The sequence below is a fragment of the Acanthisitta chloris genome, unplaced genomic scaffold (assembly GCF_000695815.1).
Source record: "Acanthisitta chloris isolate BGI_N310 unplaced genomic scaffold, ASM69581v1 scaffold8063, whole genome shotgun sequence".
NCBI lineage: Eukaryota > Metazoa > Chordata > Aves > Passeriformes > Acanthisittidae > Acanthisitta > Acanthisitta chloris.
Window position 1 is genome coordinate 25,686 of NW_008664276.1, and position 14,668 is coordinate 40,353.

The 14,668-nt window shown below is 43.7% G+C and overlaps 1 protein-coding gene across 1 annotated transcript in view; it reads right to left on the bottom strand.

The window, feature by feature from the left end:
• RAB6A (RAB6A, member RAS oncogene family) overlaps positions 1–7,475 on the bottom strand; it is a 22,288-nt gene extending 14,813 nt beyond the window's left edge. The window contains exons 1-3 of the mRNA XM_009071283.1: positions 7,410–7,475; positions 2,674–2,727; positions 1,097–1,202 (exon numbers count right to left, since the gene is read on the bottom strand). Coding sequence (XP_009069531.1) covers positions 1,097–1,202; positions 2,674–2,727; positions 7,410–7,439 — 190 coding nt within the window. The 5' untranslated portion in view covers positions 7,440–7,475. The remainder of the gene's footprint in view (positions 1–1,096; positions 1,203–2,673; positions 2,728–7,409) is intronic.
• Between the last annotated feature and the right edge of the window lie 7,193 nt (positions 7,476–14,668).

Genomic DNA, 14,668 nt, shown 5'->3' on the forward strand with positions numbered 1-14,668 from the left:
GTGCATGTGGATAGAATTAGGCCACTGCTCTCAGTCAGTCCTGGTTTAGAACTGAAACTGGCTGAAGGTTTAGTTCTCCTGGACCTGGTAAGTTAGGGGTGTCTGGCCTGAGGGGAGGGACAGAAGGAGGAGGGTTGAAAAAGCACTAATATTTTAGTTGACAAAAATGTACATACCTTAGTAAGACATGAAAGAGCAATTGTTAAAGGACAAGGGCTTAGTGGCAAGTTTTACATATTGCAAAATGTGGCAGTGACTGATTCAAATGGAAATGTGATGTTAATGCATTTTCCCCACCAGCCCATGCCCAGACCTTGTTTGGTGGGAGGGTAAATAAATGAAGTGAAGCAAGCTAGTGCAAAGTCTTCAATTTAAGAATTCAGAGATCCATGAACATGATTCAGGTGTTTGAGACCAAAAGCCACAGGTGAAATTATGATCATAAAGCAGATGAGAGAGGGTAAAGTGCAACAAGAGCAGCCAGGACTCAAGGCTTGAGGAGGACATGATGGGGAAGGGTTACAACATGATGTTTGTGAGACAGTTCATACATCACAGCAGCAGCAACCACATGGCTTGCTCAAAACTTGACTATAATAAACGAAAACACGTTTCTCATGCCAGAATGAAGCCCAAGCAGATGGCCGTGACAGGACATGCAAAGCTAGGCTAGAGGATGGAAGGGGCAGAGGATTAGAAATGCAGAATTCCCCCCACTCACTTGTGATATCATAAACAACAACTGCAACAGTGGAGTCACGAATGTAGCTAGGAATCAAGCTCCTGAACCGCTCTTGACCTGCGACCTGCTGTATAATTGCAACCGTACCTAACAAAATCAGTCAAACAAGCAAGAAAAACAAGAAAGAAGGTCAACCCCAGTGCAATATACCTACTTGTGATATCGTAAACTACTACAGCAGCGGCAGAGTCACGGATGTAACTGGGAATGAGGCTACGGAAACGTTCCTGACCCGCAGTATCCCACAGCTGCAACCTGATCTGTGGGTGGGAGAATTGCAACCGTACCTAACAAAATCAGTCAAACAAGCAAGAAAAACAAGAAAGAAGGTCAACCCCAGTGCAATATACCTACTTGTGATATCGTAAACTACTACAGCAGCGGCAGAGTCACGGATGTAACTGGGAATGAGGCTACGGAAACGTTCCTGACCCGCAGTATCCCACAGCTGCAACCTGATCTGTGGGTGGGAGAAAATGAAAAAAGCCAAACTGCCACTAAAAATAAAAGAGTAAATAAATTGTACTTTTTTGTTGTTGTTGTTTGAAAAAAGCTAAATAAAAATGATCAAGTCATGCAGGAGGTGCCTGGGGACTGGGAGCAGCAGCACACTGTCTCCTTCACAGCAATCTCTCCCAATGGTTAGTAGCAGCCAAACTGAGGGGGGTGCAAACAGCTCAGCTTTTCAAAAAATGGTTCCCTTCCAAGAGGGGAGGAAGAGAATCCCTCAGCTTTCAAACTGAGAGGACCAACAAGAAAACTATGATTAAAGTCATGGAATCACCATCCTTGAAAGTGTTTGAAAGGCATGCAGGTGTTGGGGACATGGTTAGTGGTGGGCTTGGCAGTGCTGGGGGAATGGTTGGACTGAATGGTCTTAGAGGACTTTTCCAACCTTAGTGATGTTGTGATTCTATGAAATGTTCACCTGCAGCTCTGCCTACACAAGAGTTTCATGCTCTGCTGCTGTCCTTCCTCAGGACTCACACAGGCAACCCCCAGCAGCACGAGGGATGGTTGCTGGTGGAAGAATCCCACCACGTTCCTAATGGAAGAGCCTTCAGCTGCTGTCCAAGCTGGAAAAACTACTCATGTCAGTTTTTAAAGGAGGATAAAATGCTAGCTGTAACTCTGTAGTTAAGCCATAGCCACATTGCAAAGTAACATGCACAGAGATGAGGCTGAATGTCTCTTACCATCAAGGTTCTGAAAGAAAAGGCAAGATATACCAAACACAATGTGCACGATAAGGTTGGCAAGGGCCGCTTTGGCTATGAGAAGAACATCTCATCCCTCAAGCACTTTCAGTGCAATCTCATCTATTGGGGGTTTATACAACAGCATAAGCTTCTGCAGCACTGCATGGTTTTGTTTCTGCAAATAGATCAGTGACTGAATTTCTTAATTTAAGAGTCTGAGCTCATTTCAAACCAAAGGTTTGCTTCTATAGAGGAGTAATTTCATTTCAGGAACTAGCACTGTACCAAGCTAAGAAACAAGTATCATTTGTGGATTACCATTGAAGCCATCCTTGTTTTTAAACAAGTAATAAGAAGATGGAGCTAACTGACAACGTCTGGCAACTTGTATCTTTCTGTCTTGTGACATCAAAAGCTGATGGCCCTCTCTTCTCCAAATTCCCACCATTATTCACCCCTCAAACTATCTGCATTACCTCTCTCTTCACGGAGGATGACACTAAAGCACCTCCTGCCACTGTCAAATGGCACTTGTGGTCCCTCCACAGAGGAACCAAACTGTGACCTCCCATTGCTGTGTCTCCACAGCATCGTCAGTCTGGAAGCAGCTTGGGAGATGAAGGCTCAGTCTGTACTTCCCAGTGATCTCAGAACTGTGGGCTGCACAACCACAACAGATGTTGATCCTCATTCCTACTGTACATAGAGAAGTGCCACAGGAATCTTACTCACTGTTCGATCCTCCAGGTACATGGTTTTCGATAAGAAGTCGATGCCAATTGTTGCCTGCAAAGAAATGAGAAAACCAACAGCTCTTAAGTGAAATGTCAGAACAGCTGCAGTGATTTCAGGGGAATGAGCTCCACTGCCAGACCAGAATTCAGCACCTACAGGAAAATCAGGCTGGTTTTCTTCCTTTTAAGATACATACCACTAAATGTGATTCAATTATCAATTTATTTAATATATCCACAATCAGGACAATATCTCAAAGCATAAACTTAAAGAGTAACTGCCTCCAAGCTTCTAAAAACCAGCAGACCTTCCTGTAGAACATCCTTAATAAGTGTTTAAGAGAAAGTGAAGCATTACAAAGTGCTATCAAGAGCTGCTTCTTAAATACATGATCTTCATACCACTTTTCAAGGCTGTGGTGAGAGTGAATCCAAGCTCTAGGAGTGGGTTTGCAGCAGTTGACTTGTTGGGGCTCTAAGGCTGCCCTGGCTTCAACACTGGAGCATCTCGAGCAGCCACAGTACTCAGCACCACCACAGAGAATGGAAAATGGTCCAAATTGGGTTAAAATGAAGAAAAAAAGGAAAAAACCACAGCAGGCAAGACATAAGTCTCTCAGCAAGGCAAAGAGGCTAAATACCACCTCTTCTCTGCTCTCCCACACAGAAGTATTTCTGATGGAGTCTATCTGATTGTATATGCTCCATATTGTTAAACTGTTATGTCCTCTCTATATAACCCCAAAATTAATTAATTCCTTGTATTCTGCCAGACATTTCACAAGGTTTGAAGAAAGACCATAGCCAGACAGTCTACTTTTGAGCAATATGTGAAAATCAGCTGCAAAGGAATAAATAAAACCAGCAGAACTGAACAACCCAATCTGAATTTCCACTGGCAATTAAATACTGCACAACAGAAAACAAACTTTCCTAGCTGAATCAGGACAGCAGATTTGGATTACCAGAGATGCATACAGTAAAAATCAATATTGGTAGACCCCAAAACCACGCATACAGGAAAAATCAATATTGGTAGACCCCAAAACAGCTACTCCATGATTTTTCACCTGTCAATAACAACTGTGACATTACCAGTCCGGAGAAACAATGCTGAAACTCAGAAAATTGCCTCAGAGATGCTTCTATTTTCCCTTGTGTCCGTATAATTTCGCTTTCCCAAGAAAAAGCTACAAACTCCTTAAGACATTACACTATATATACAAATGAGGATCCCATTCTTGCTGTCAAAAAATGCTGGAGACTTGGATTTTCTCTGCTCTCATTAGGAGCTGAAACATCAGCTGCAAAGCCCAAAACCTGCCTCAGCCTGTACTTGATGTCATCCCTCCCACACAGCTCCCTGACGCTCAATGGCTCCACGAGGAGTTTCTGTGCATCTCACAAAAAACCAAGTGCCACACAGAAATGCAGTGGGTCAGTGACACACCACGATGCTCACAGCATGGAGAATGCAACAGAAAAGCAAAGCACTAAACTTATTTTAGATCTGGGTGATGAAAATATCTCCATACTGTGAGGAATGCACGGCAAGTCTGTTACTTTCAAGCTGTGAAATGGCTCCTGACCAGAGCCCCCACAAGCTTTAAGAATTATGTGGAATCACAGCAATTTCTATTTTTTATAGTATTTGTCCACCTGTACTGTTCTGGCCATATACACAGAAGGTATATCATGGTATATCACAGAATGGTTTGGTTGGAAGGGAACTTAAAGTTTATTCAGTTTCATCCCCAGCTGTGGGCAGGGACACCTTCCACTAGACCAGGCTGCTCCAATCCCCATCCAACCTGGCCTGGAACACTTCCAGGCATGAGGCAGCCACAGCTGCTCTGAGAATTCCATCCCAACACCTCATCACCCTCACAGGGAAGAATTCCTTCTCAATATCCCATCTAGCCCTGCCCTCTGGCAGTTTTAAGCCATTCTCCCTTGTCCCGTCCTTCCAGGCCCTTGTCCAAAGTCCCTTTTGCAGCTCCCTTGGAGCCCCTTTAGGCACTGGAAGGGGCTCTAAGATCTCCCTGGAGCCTTCTCTTCTCCCGGCTGAACACACCCAGCTCTCCCAGATTGTCTCAGGGAATGGGTTCAAGCATTCTCTCTATCCCAGACTTTTACAAAAATAGATAACCTACAAAGAGGCATTTTGTCACAATTCTGACAGAAGGAGCAAAAACGCTTTGGGATCTTTACAGATCAGATGCGACAAGCAGGTGTGCCCTGTATGAGTAGAGGAAAAGTCTCTTTCTCATGGGGAAAAATACACAGACATGCAACCAAGCTAATTACTGTAATTAAGATGGAGGCAAGCTTAACCCTGCTGTGAAAAGGATCAAGGAGGAACCAGGCATGTTCTGAACATGAGGTAAGGTAGTGTAAGTCCCAACTGTGATTTTAAAGAAGACAAACAGAACACAAAACACTTCAAGAGAGCCACAGGATGAATGGGGCTGTGCATGAGAGGATTTTTAATCCATCTGTATCCACACCACCATTAACAACTGTTGTTACCCCATTTTCTAGACCATACTTGCTGACACAGAATTCCCAAGCTATGGAAGGATGCCTGAGGCAAAGCAAGAACCTGATTTTGTTTTGAGTTTCAACTCCACACTGTCCTCCCTCTCCTTCTCCAAGAGGCTGAGGGAAGTGTGGCCTGTAATTCTCTTGCACAACACACAGAACCATCATGTTTGCCAACACTGGTCTTCCATGACGTATCACATTCAGTGCCACAGAACAGGGGAAATCCTTCCCAGCATGTCCATGGAGGGAATCACTCCTGGTAAAATATACACCTCCAATGGCATCATTTTATTTCAGGTGTTTGGGTTTCTTTGACACAGTACAGCAAGTTGTTATTAATAAGACACAGGGGTAACAGCTGAACTTCTCTCATCTGGCAGCAAACTAATGCACAGCACAGATTTTATTAAACAGCAGCTTGCTATTTTTAACAGCTGAACACAAATCCCCTTGTCCCAATGATAAGTTGTGGTAGCCTGCAGAAAAAAGGCATTCAAAATTTATCAGAAACACCCAGAAGGAGCAAATCATCCATCAGCTCATGTCCAGCTGGAGCTAACCACAAACATGGTTTGATATCATTATCATTAAGTACTGGGCTTGGGGAGGTCTCCATAGAATCCTGGGCATCTAAAAATTTATGTTCCTGTCTGACACTAACAAGCAGTGTGATTTAGGCCAAATCACTGCAGCTTTTGTGACTCATTCTTTCTTGAGCTATGGCAAAATAGGATGCATTGTCCCACCTCAGTCATGACTTCAGTAAAATGGAGGTCTTTGGATGAATGACTCTATACCAAGTGCATCAACACCCAAACCAGGCACACATCAGTGATAGCTAAATTGAAGCAATCTTGTAAGCCCTTAAGATTTCCTGCTGTTCTAAGTCCCACTCATTCATTTTGCAATCACTTAGTACATTATGTCAGAGCAGCTTTCCATGGAGACAACTATATTATCATAAAGCACAGAGGGTCAAACCTCCTCAAGAAGGAACTAGGACACAAGCTCCACAGAGAAAAGGATCAGACCTGAAAGAAAAATACTGTGGGGAAAAAAAAATCCAGATTAAATAAAAGAACTGCATTCACATGTCTATGTAATTACAGTGGGGAGGATCTGAAAGGATGTTTGCTCCCATGGGAGCAGTGATGTGTGCTCTAGCTCTCCTATATCATAGAAGCTTGGCTTCTCCCATAGTTTACAGAATATTCAGAGTTCAAAATGACCCACAAGGATCATTTAGCCCAACTCTCAGCCCTGCACAGGATATCCCAAAATTCCACCATGTGCCTGAGAGTGTGGTCCAAGCACTGAGCTTTGTCAGGCTTGGGGCCATGACCACTGCCCTAGGGAGATGTTCCAGTGCCCAACCACCCCCTGGGGGAAGAACTTTGTCCTAACATCCAACCTAAACCTCTCCTGAAATAACTTCAGGCCATTCCCTCAGGTCCTGTCACTGGTTAAGTGAGACCTCTTCATCTCATTCCACCCCACTTGCCTAGCAGCAGCAAGGAGGACTTAGTGAAGAGGCAGCAAAGAAAATATTGAGGGGTAGAGAGACTTAAAGGAGACACTTGGGTAGACATTAAGGAACAGAAGAGTCACAGCATTTTTCTCCTTTTTTTTCCCCGATTACCTCCTCCTCCCACCCCACTAAAAAAACCTTCACATGCATCAGGGAACAGATTTTCTCAGCTTAGTGCCTTCAGAACGTCACCAACTGTAACCAAGTCATGAAACATATTCTGCTTAGAGAAGACAGAGTTTATGAAACTAAAGCACTTTTTTTTTCTGCTTCACAAATCCTTCTTCACTCCTTCCTCACCTCTTGCAGCTCAGCTTACTTGGTTTTTAATAGAGCTGTGTACCTGTTAGGTTTTACACACATAGGGATTAGGTCTGTTATGGTCTGGTAGCACATGGTGGGAGGAAAAAAGACCCCTGGCAAACTTAACTGCTATTGTTTGGGTGTATCTTAGGTATTCCTTTTAAACCACAGCTCACCCTGCTGTGAGCAGCAGAATCCAATCCTGAAGTGCCACTCTGGCAGGTGATTAAAATACAAAGCTGAAAGATTTTGCAGTTAAGAATTTGGTCAGTGCACCAGCTCTCAGGGAATGGCTTATTCCTACAATGGAAGACATGGCAGAGGAGTCTTACAGAAGACAATAATAGGGATTCATTTACCTGGTAGGTGTTGTCAAAGCTGTCATACATGAACCTGGTGATCAAGGAAGTCTTCCCCACTGAAAGAAGAAAAGAAACATGGATTCAAGTAACAGTTTCAGTGCCAGTTTTAAGCAAGTGATTTAGAAACAGTTTCAGGAGGAGCTTTATTGTGTACAACAGATCCACAGTGTGCAGTTAAACTTCCTACAAGGAAAAAAGCAGTTATTTCACTTCAGAATTGCAAAGTTACTAGGAGACATTTTTTTCCCCATGCCATTCCAGAGCATCAGTTTTACTCTTAAACACTTGTGATTCGAAATGAGAACTTAAATAATTTCATTACTCCGGTTTCTAACAAGTCATTCAAAGATATAGTTGAACTAACTGAACAAATGTCACAGGTCTGACAACCCTTATAATAAATTATTATTAACAAACAGCTCTTCTCATTCATAAACAAGGGAGCTATATCCTACTCCGTGCCATCTTCACCTGGAAGGGATCAGCAAGACACACAAACTGAAACATCTCAGCCTGCCTCGTTTCAATACGTATAAACCCTCATAACTGTAGTCAAATTATTTAGGTAACAACTGAAGTTACTCAATAATACATCACCTCCCACTATTTCCTCCTAACCTCCTTGCAGCTGGAACTTGCCATCTCCCAGTAGCAGAGGAGAGAAGCTGTATGACATCTGCTGGACACCAAAGAGGTGCAGATATAGGCCAGGTAGAGGTGCACAAGCCAGAGCTTGTGCTCTCCAAGCAATCTTCAGAGCTGTTAGCTTTCTGCCAGGGCGACCAGCAAGAGAGCAGAGGGATTTAAGCTAAGATAAAGGTTCCTTCCAAGCCAAACCTATGAGGATTCTATGATTCTGGGGGTGGGTTGGGGGGGGGAGTTTCTGGTGTAGGGTTTTATATTAAGATTAAAAATAAACAAAAAAAAAAAAACCAAACAACTTCCCACAAGATCTCCAGTATTGCAATTAAGCAGCATTTACATCTTCAGTTAACTCTGCAGAAGTGCTAAACTAACAGGAACCCACTAGGCAGCCCTTGAGAAAAAGGATTTTCCCAAGTCAAAACCTGAATTCCCATGTGAATTCCTAACATATTCTGCTCCATAGGCAAAATGAGGTTTCCCATGAAACTAACAAACTGCCTTTGCAAAGGCAGAGCAAATATTCCCTTAGGTGAGTATGTTTTGGGAAGCAAAGCATCTCAGATGAGCAGAATTCCTGAATCCCTCATTCAGGTTTGCCCCACAAACATGCTGAACACCAGCTCAAGCTGGTGCAGGAGGAACAGCCACGAGCTGTGAGGGGAGGAGGGTTTCATTCCAGACTCAGCCACAATCCCCAGGAGACAGAGATGAGCCACTCCAATACCTTCTCCCTGCAGCACACACCATCAATCCCAGGAATTGATCTGCAGCACCACAAACAAGCTGCCTGTCCTCACATGGCCACTGATGCAAACAGACTAATTGAATTTTCAGAGGCCTCATCAAACCCATGGAATGATTTGCTGTAGTAAGACACAAGTCCTGAAGGACACTGAAGTCTCCTAGCAAATCTCTTCCCTTCTGAATGTACACTGGTAAGCCTTGGATAGAGTCTGTCTAGCAATTATAAAACCTGAAAATATTTTCTCTTTCATATTCCTGGAGCTTTCCTACTCTACCTTCACTCACAACACAAGAAGGAGAAAATAAGGTGTTGCTTGGCTTGTTTATATTTAAATATCTGCTTCAACCAACATTTGGATAGAGTGTCTTAATGCACTTCAGTTCCAAGACATTTCTTTTCCAAACAGACCAAGGTTTTCGTTACACAGTGTGTTGACAGGCACCAGATCAAGTTGGTATTAATACCAACTGCTCACAGTTTTAATTCCACCATTCCTCCTTTTCAAAAAGCCAAACCAGCTCCCTTTAAAAATCCTGGCAGGAGTGAAATCCCATAATTCCCACTGTATCTATAATTAAAACAAAAAGAAATCAGTGACTCTTCTCTTTGGAAATTCACAAATTTAGGTTATATAAACAGATGTCTTGTCCAGAGAGTTACAGGAATATTACTTGCAATATTTCATCTTTAAGAGCCACACCTGAATGCCACCACCATCTCACCTCTCCCCAGAACCCTATCCTGCCTGCTCATGGCACAAGCTATCCCCAGCCCTACAAAAAATAGCTGGATGAATCACCTAAGGACTCATCTGCCATCTGTTGCAGGCTGAAGGGATGTGGATGTGTGTGCTGGTTCTCCTGTGGAAGCCATGCTCCTATAAATCCCATTTCAGAGAACTTGAACACAGTATGAAAACAGAAATTCATCTACTGTCCATTCTTTTGAGCACATTTCTCCCACATGGAGGCAGAGCACAGGTCTCTGCTTAGTCATAGCCAAAGCACCATCACACAGGGATTTTGTGGGCATATCAAGCATGGAAATATGCTGTCTGTATTTATGATGGACCTAAAACAACAGTGACAAACTAAATTCCCAGTAAGGATAATAAGGAAGGGCCATGGAAGACAGATGACCTTTAGCTTCTGGAGCTGAGCCCCTTAGCTCTTGGATGAGTTTTATCTTTCCATCAGTTCTTATTTGGGAGTGTTAAGACCCTGTGCATGACAAAAAATAAATAAAAATAACCATAATAGAGAGCATTGCCAAAAAAGACCCAATTTATTGACTCAGGATGTGCAGGAGTGTTGGAATCCCATTCTGTCCCATCTTTTCACTTGCTTTCTATTTGCCTTGCTGACTGTATCTGTATCAAATTCCCAGAAGGCATTACTCTGGGAGTGACTGCAAGTTAGAGGACAGACACAGAATTCAAAATAATCTTGGAAAATGCAGAAGTGACCTCAAGAGGCAAATGAAGCTCAGCAGGGAGAAGCAGCACAAGGTAATACACACAGACAAGAACCACGGGCAGTTTAAAATATAGATGGCAAACAACTGGGTAAGTAATCTGGAGGTTAGAAACAAAGGAAGCTGATAGAACAGTCAAGGCTTTGGGTTGGTTTCATTAAGCAGTTGGTTTGTGGGGTTTTTTTTTCTTAATCTAGTGAGTTAATTTAATCTCTTGGAAAGATTTCAACACACAAGTGAGTCCAGGGCAGCATTAGTCAGCGATGCAGCAGCATATGACATCCTTCAGGCCAAAATATTTCTGGTATGCTGCTGGGAAAATTGAAGAGAAAAAGGTTAACATTGCCCTTAGGTGGGGGAGGAAATGCTGATAATGGAGTTTTACTGGAGTACAGCTTTGCTTGGAGCAGGGAGGGGGGTTCCACTGGACACACTGACTGTGCTACAGGAAGTAAGGGAAAATCTCCAGCAATTCAGGAGCTGAGGAGGAACTTCTTGGGCCCAAAAAAAAAAAAAAGGTACCTGGCATAGTTCACACAGACAACAGAAAGGTGAGGGACAGAAGTGGCTTAGTGTTCAGGAATGGTGGTCTCCAGCTGCTTTTCTTCCTGTAGATAAGATCTAACAGCTAAAAGCCAAGTCCAAACACAGTCTCACCAGGACAGCCATGCAACTTGGAAACTGAGAGTAATTAAACTCCTGAACAACCTACTCAGCTGGGCAGTGTTTTCCCCTCCCTTCCTTGGCATGCAGAGTTGTCAGATGTCATTCCACTAATGACATTCCATCTAAGGCAGTCCAGAATTTTTTGAAGCAGAGGGAAGCCAAGAAAATACGTGATTAACCAAAGAGACTATTTGTTTCTACACCTGAACATCAACTCTGGAAATTTTTCTGTCATTAAGTAGCAGAACAGCAGTAGTAGCAGCATGGGCTTCATTAGATGAGCTCTCATCTCCTTCAAACTTTTTATCTAATGAAAACTTCACATCAAACAGCTCCTAATCACACAGTTGTGGCTCACAGACCATTGCTTAAGTGCTGTGATTACAGAATCATACAATAGTTTGGGTTAGAAGGGACCTTAAAGGTCATCCAGTTCCATCCCCCTGCCATGGACAAGGACACTTTCCACTAGCCCAGGTTGCTCCAAGCTCCATCCAACCTGGCCTGGAACACTACCAGGGATGGAACAGCCACAGCTTCTCTGGGCAACCTGTGCCAGTGCCTCACCACCCTCCCAGGGAACAATTCCTTCCCAATATCCCATCTAACCCTGCCCTCTGGCAGTGAGAAACCATTCCTCCTCTTCCTGTCCCTCCAGGCCCTTGTCCAAAGTCCCTCTCCAGCTCTCCTGGAGCTCCCTTTAGGCACTGGAAGTGGCTATAAGGTCTCCCCAGAGCCTTCTCTAAGCTGAAAAATCCTAATCACCTCAGCTCTTCCTCACAGCAGAGTTGCTCCAGCCTTCAAAACATCTTCTGTAATCTAACTATCAATGTTCACTTCTGAATGGGAAGGCAACCAGCTCCAACAGGAATTTTTAAGCTCGTGTCTGTCTTGCTCAGATGATTTCCTTCTGCCAGATCAACTCCGGAAGAATCTGGGCCTAGAGATCACTGGTGTCTCTCATAACAAACTGTCTGCTCACCCTCCTCACCACCAAACCTGGGCAGCACACATGAATACACACTGCAGGGCCTGCCTGGTGCATTTTGGGGGGGAGGCTGAGGGAAGCACAGCAAGAGAAGCAGAAGCATCCATCCACATTTATTCCTAAAGGCTAAGATGTTGTAATATGTTATGGGACAGGAGGAAGTAGGCTGTTGTGATACACTAAAATAGGAAACTCCTAAAAGGAAAGGTTTGATCACTGGTTCAGCACAGCAACAAGAAGATGCCCAAATACTACCACCCTTCTAAATCAGCAACTGAATCATCAGCAGCAAAGTGCCCAAGACACATAATTGAGTTAAAAGATGGGAACTTGTGAAGTTCCTATCAGTGAAATTGCCATTAACTAGAAGGGGCTGAATTCAAAGCCTTCAGCTAATTGAGTGAACCTGATCAATACTCTTTGTCTGGCAGCCTCCAGCCACTGCCTAGCACTGATTTCAGAAGGAGCATTCATCTGCAAGATGCAATCAATACCCTAATCTCATGCTTCCACCAACTTTGATCTGACAGAAGCCACCGGAGAGATTTCAAGGTCATTCATCTGAGTCTTGCAGACTGCCTGGTCCTGCCTGTGAGGCCTCACACACCGGAGGTGTGTATGCCCAACACCAAGCACCACTAATGGCAGTGATGAATGGTGGGCACCAAGGACTCCTCCCTGCCACTGGTACTACTGGCAGCACAGCAAGCAGCACTCCAGGCTGTATACTCTAACGAGTCCCTGGGGAGGGAGGAGGAGACCCATTAGATAACACAAATCATCTCCCTGCCAGCACAGGATTAGAAGGTCATTCGTTGCCAGAGTCTGCAAAGGGCTCAGGCAACAGTCAAGGGTGACCTACAACGGAGAAGCAATTGGGATTGTGCCACTTGGACTGTTTGATGCACAAGGAGCAGGCCTGACATACTCTTTGCATTCTCCCAGGCATATGCTTGCCTCTTTCATACTAGAGATTCACATCTTGTCTCAAGGATTCTTCTGGTCACACTTAAACCTAAGTTCACAGTAGTGTTGTTTAGAACTTTCAAAGCATCAGTAATCAGCAAAAAAACTCCAAGAAATATCTGCAAAGCAAAAAATTCTTAGACGCAATCCATAAATCCAGGGTTTTCATGGTAGAGCTGAAAAATTGCACCTGATCTCTTCCAGCTCTCTTGGTTAAAGAGATCCAACCTGCTTAAAGTCAGAGGTAAAGAGAGGAAGATGAAGAAAAGCCTTTGCCTCACACACACATATGTAATCCCCAAATTTCACCAGCCCTTTGCAAGACTCCTTTAAGATCTGATTGATGAATACATCTCAGTGACACTACAGCTTTCTTTCACACAGAATCTCACCTCAAAACCTTCACTGGAATTATTCTGTGCCAAATCCACATGCCTGTCAAATCCCTCCAGGGATGTGACTCCACTCCTGCTCTGGGCAGCCTGTCCCAGGGCTGGACAGCCCTTCTGGGGAAGGAATTTTCCCTCATATCCAATCTAAACCTCCCAGCACAACTTGAGCCCATTTTCTCTCATCCTGTCACTTGTTCCCTGGGAGCAGAGCCTGATCCCCACCTGGCTGTACCTCCTGTCAGGGAGTTGTAGAACGAGAAGGTCCCCCTGAGCCTTCTTTTTTCCAGGGTGAGCCCCCCACCGTTCCCTCAGCTCCTCCTGATGCTCCAGACCCTTGCCCAGCAATATCCAGCCATCCAGGAACATCTGCCCTTGGCTCTCAGAATAGATAGCCCAACACCATCCAGGGAACCCTGTTGAAAGTTACAGCTCCAGGATCTGACTAGAGCCTCTCATCACACTGATGCTCAGATGTGCTGCTACTTCAGACCCAATGCTTCAAAGAGTGACTGAAACTCAAGAGTTTCAATGCTCAGGATCAGAGAACTTGCTAGCCCAGATCTGGAAAAAACAAAACAACCCAAGGCACCAAGAGGAAAAAGCATTGGTAGGAACAATATCCTGAATTATGAATGCACCAAAACCAGTTTTAGATTTGTATTTAAACAGAAGCCCCACAAGGAAGATGCAGAGTTGACTTAAAATGATCTGTATGAGGCAGTAATCAAGAGGAATATTTTTAGGTATGTCAGTCTCAGCACTGAAAACAGAAATGCTCTATTAAAGTGATTAAAGCAGATTGTTTAATAAAAATAAAAAGTCCTCCTCTGCTCTTCACTGTCAAACTATGGAAATTTCACCCAGTTTCCCCAAAGAAAGACACAGAACTCATTCATCATCCCCAAGGCACTGAAGAGGCAGAACACTGTATTCACCTAACAAATTCCCAGTAAGAGTAAGTTTATCCACAGCCACAGCTGAGGAGCTCTGAGCATGGCATCCAGGCTACTCACCAAGAGCAGAGGCACAAGGCAGAGTTGAGGTGGTCTTGTCTCCTTGCTCTAATTAAAGGATTTTTAACCCTGTTTTTTTCCCCCTATTGATTCCGCTCCTGCTCTTGTCAAATCTCTTTTATTCTGTCATTTCTTTCCTTATGGGAAATGAGATCAGACCAAAGGACCACCTGAGCCAATTCTGTGCATTCTTAAGTTCTCAATAAATAAATAAGTCAATGAAAAACAACATCAGTACAATCCCTGCAAATAAACTTTGAAATCTATCCATGGACCCTCTGTAAGTAGCTTTGTGTACAACTAAAAATATGGAGTCTGGCAAAAAAAAAGTATGGCTATAAAATTCATATTATTTTTAATTATTTGAT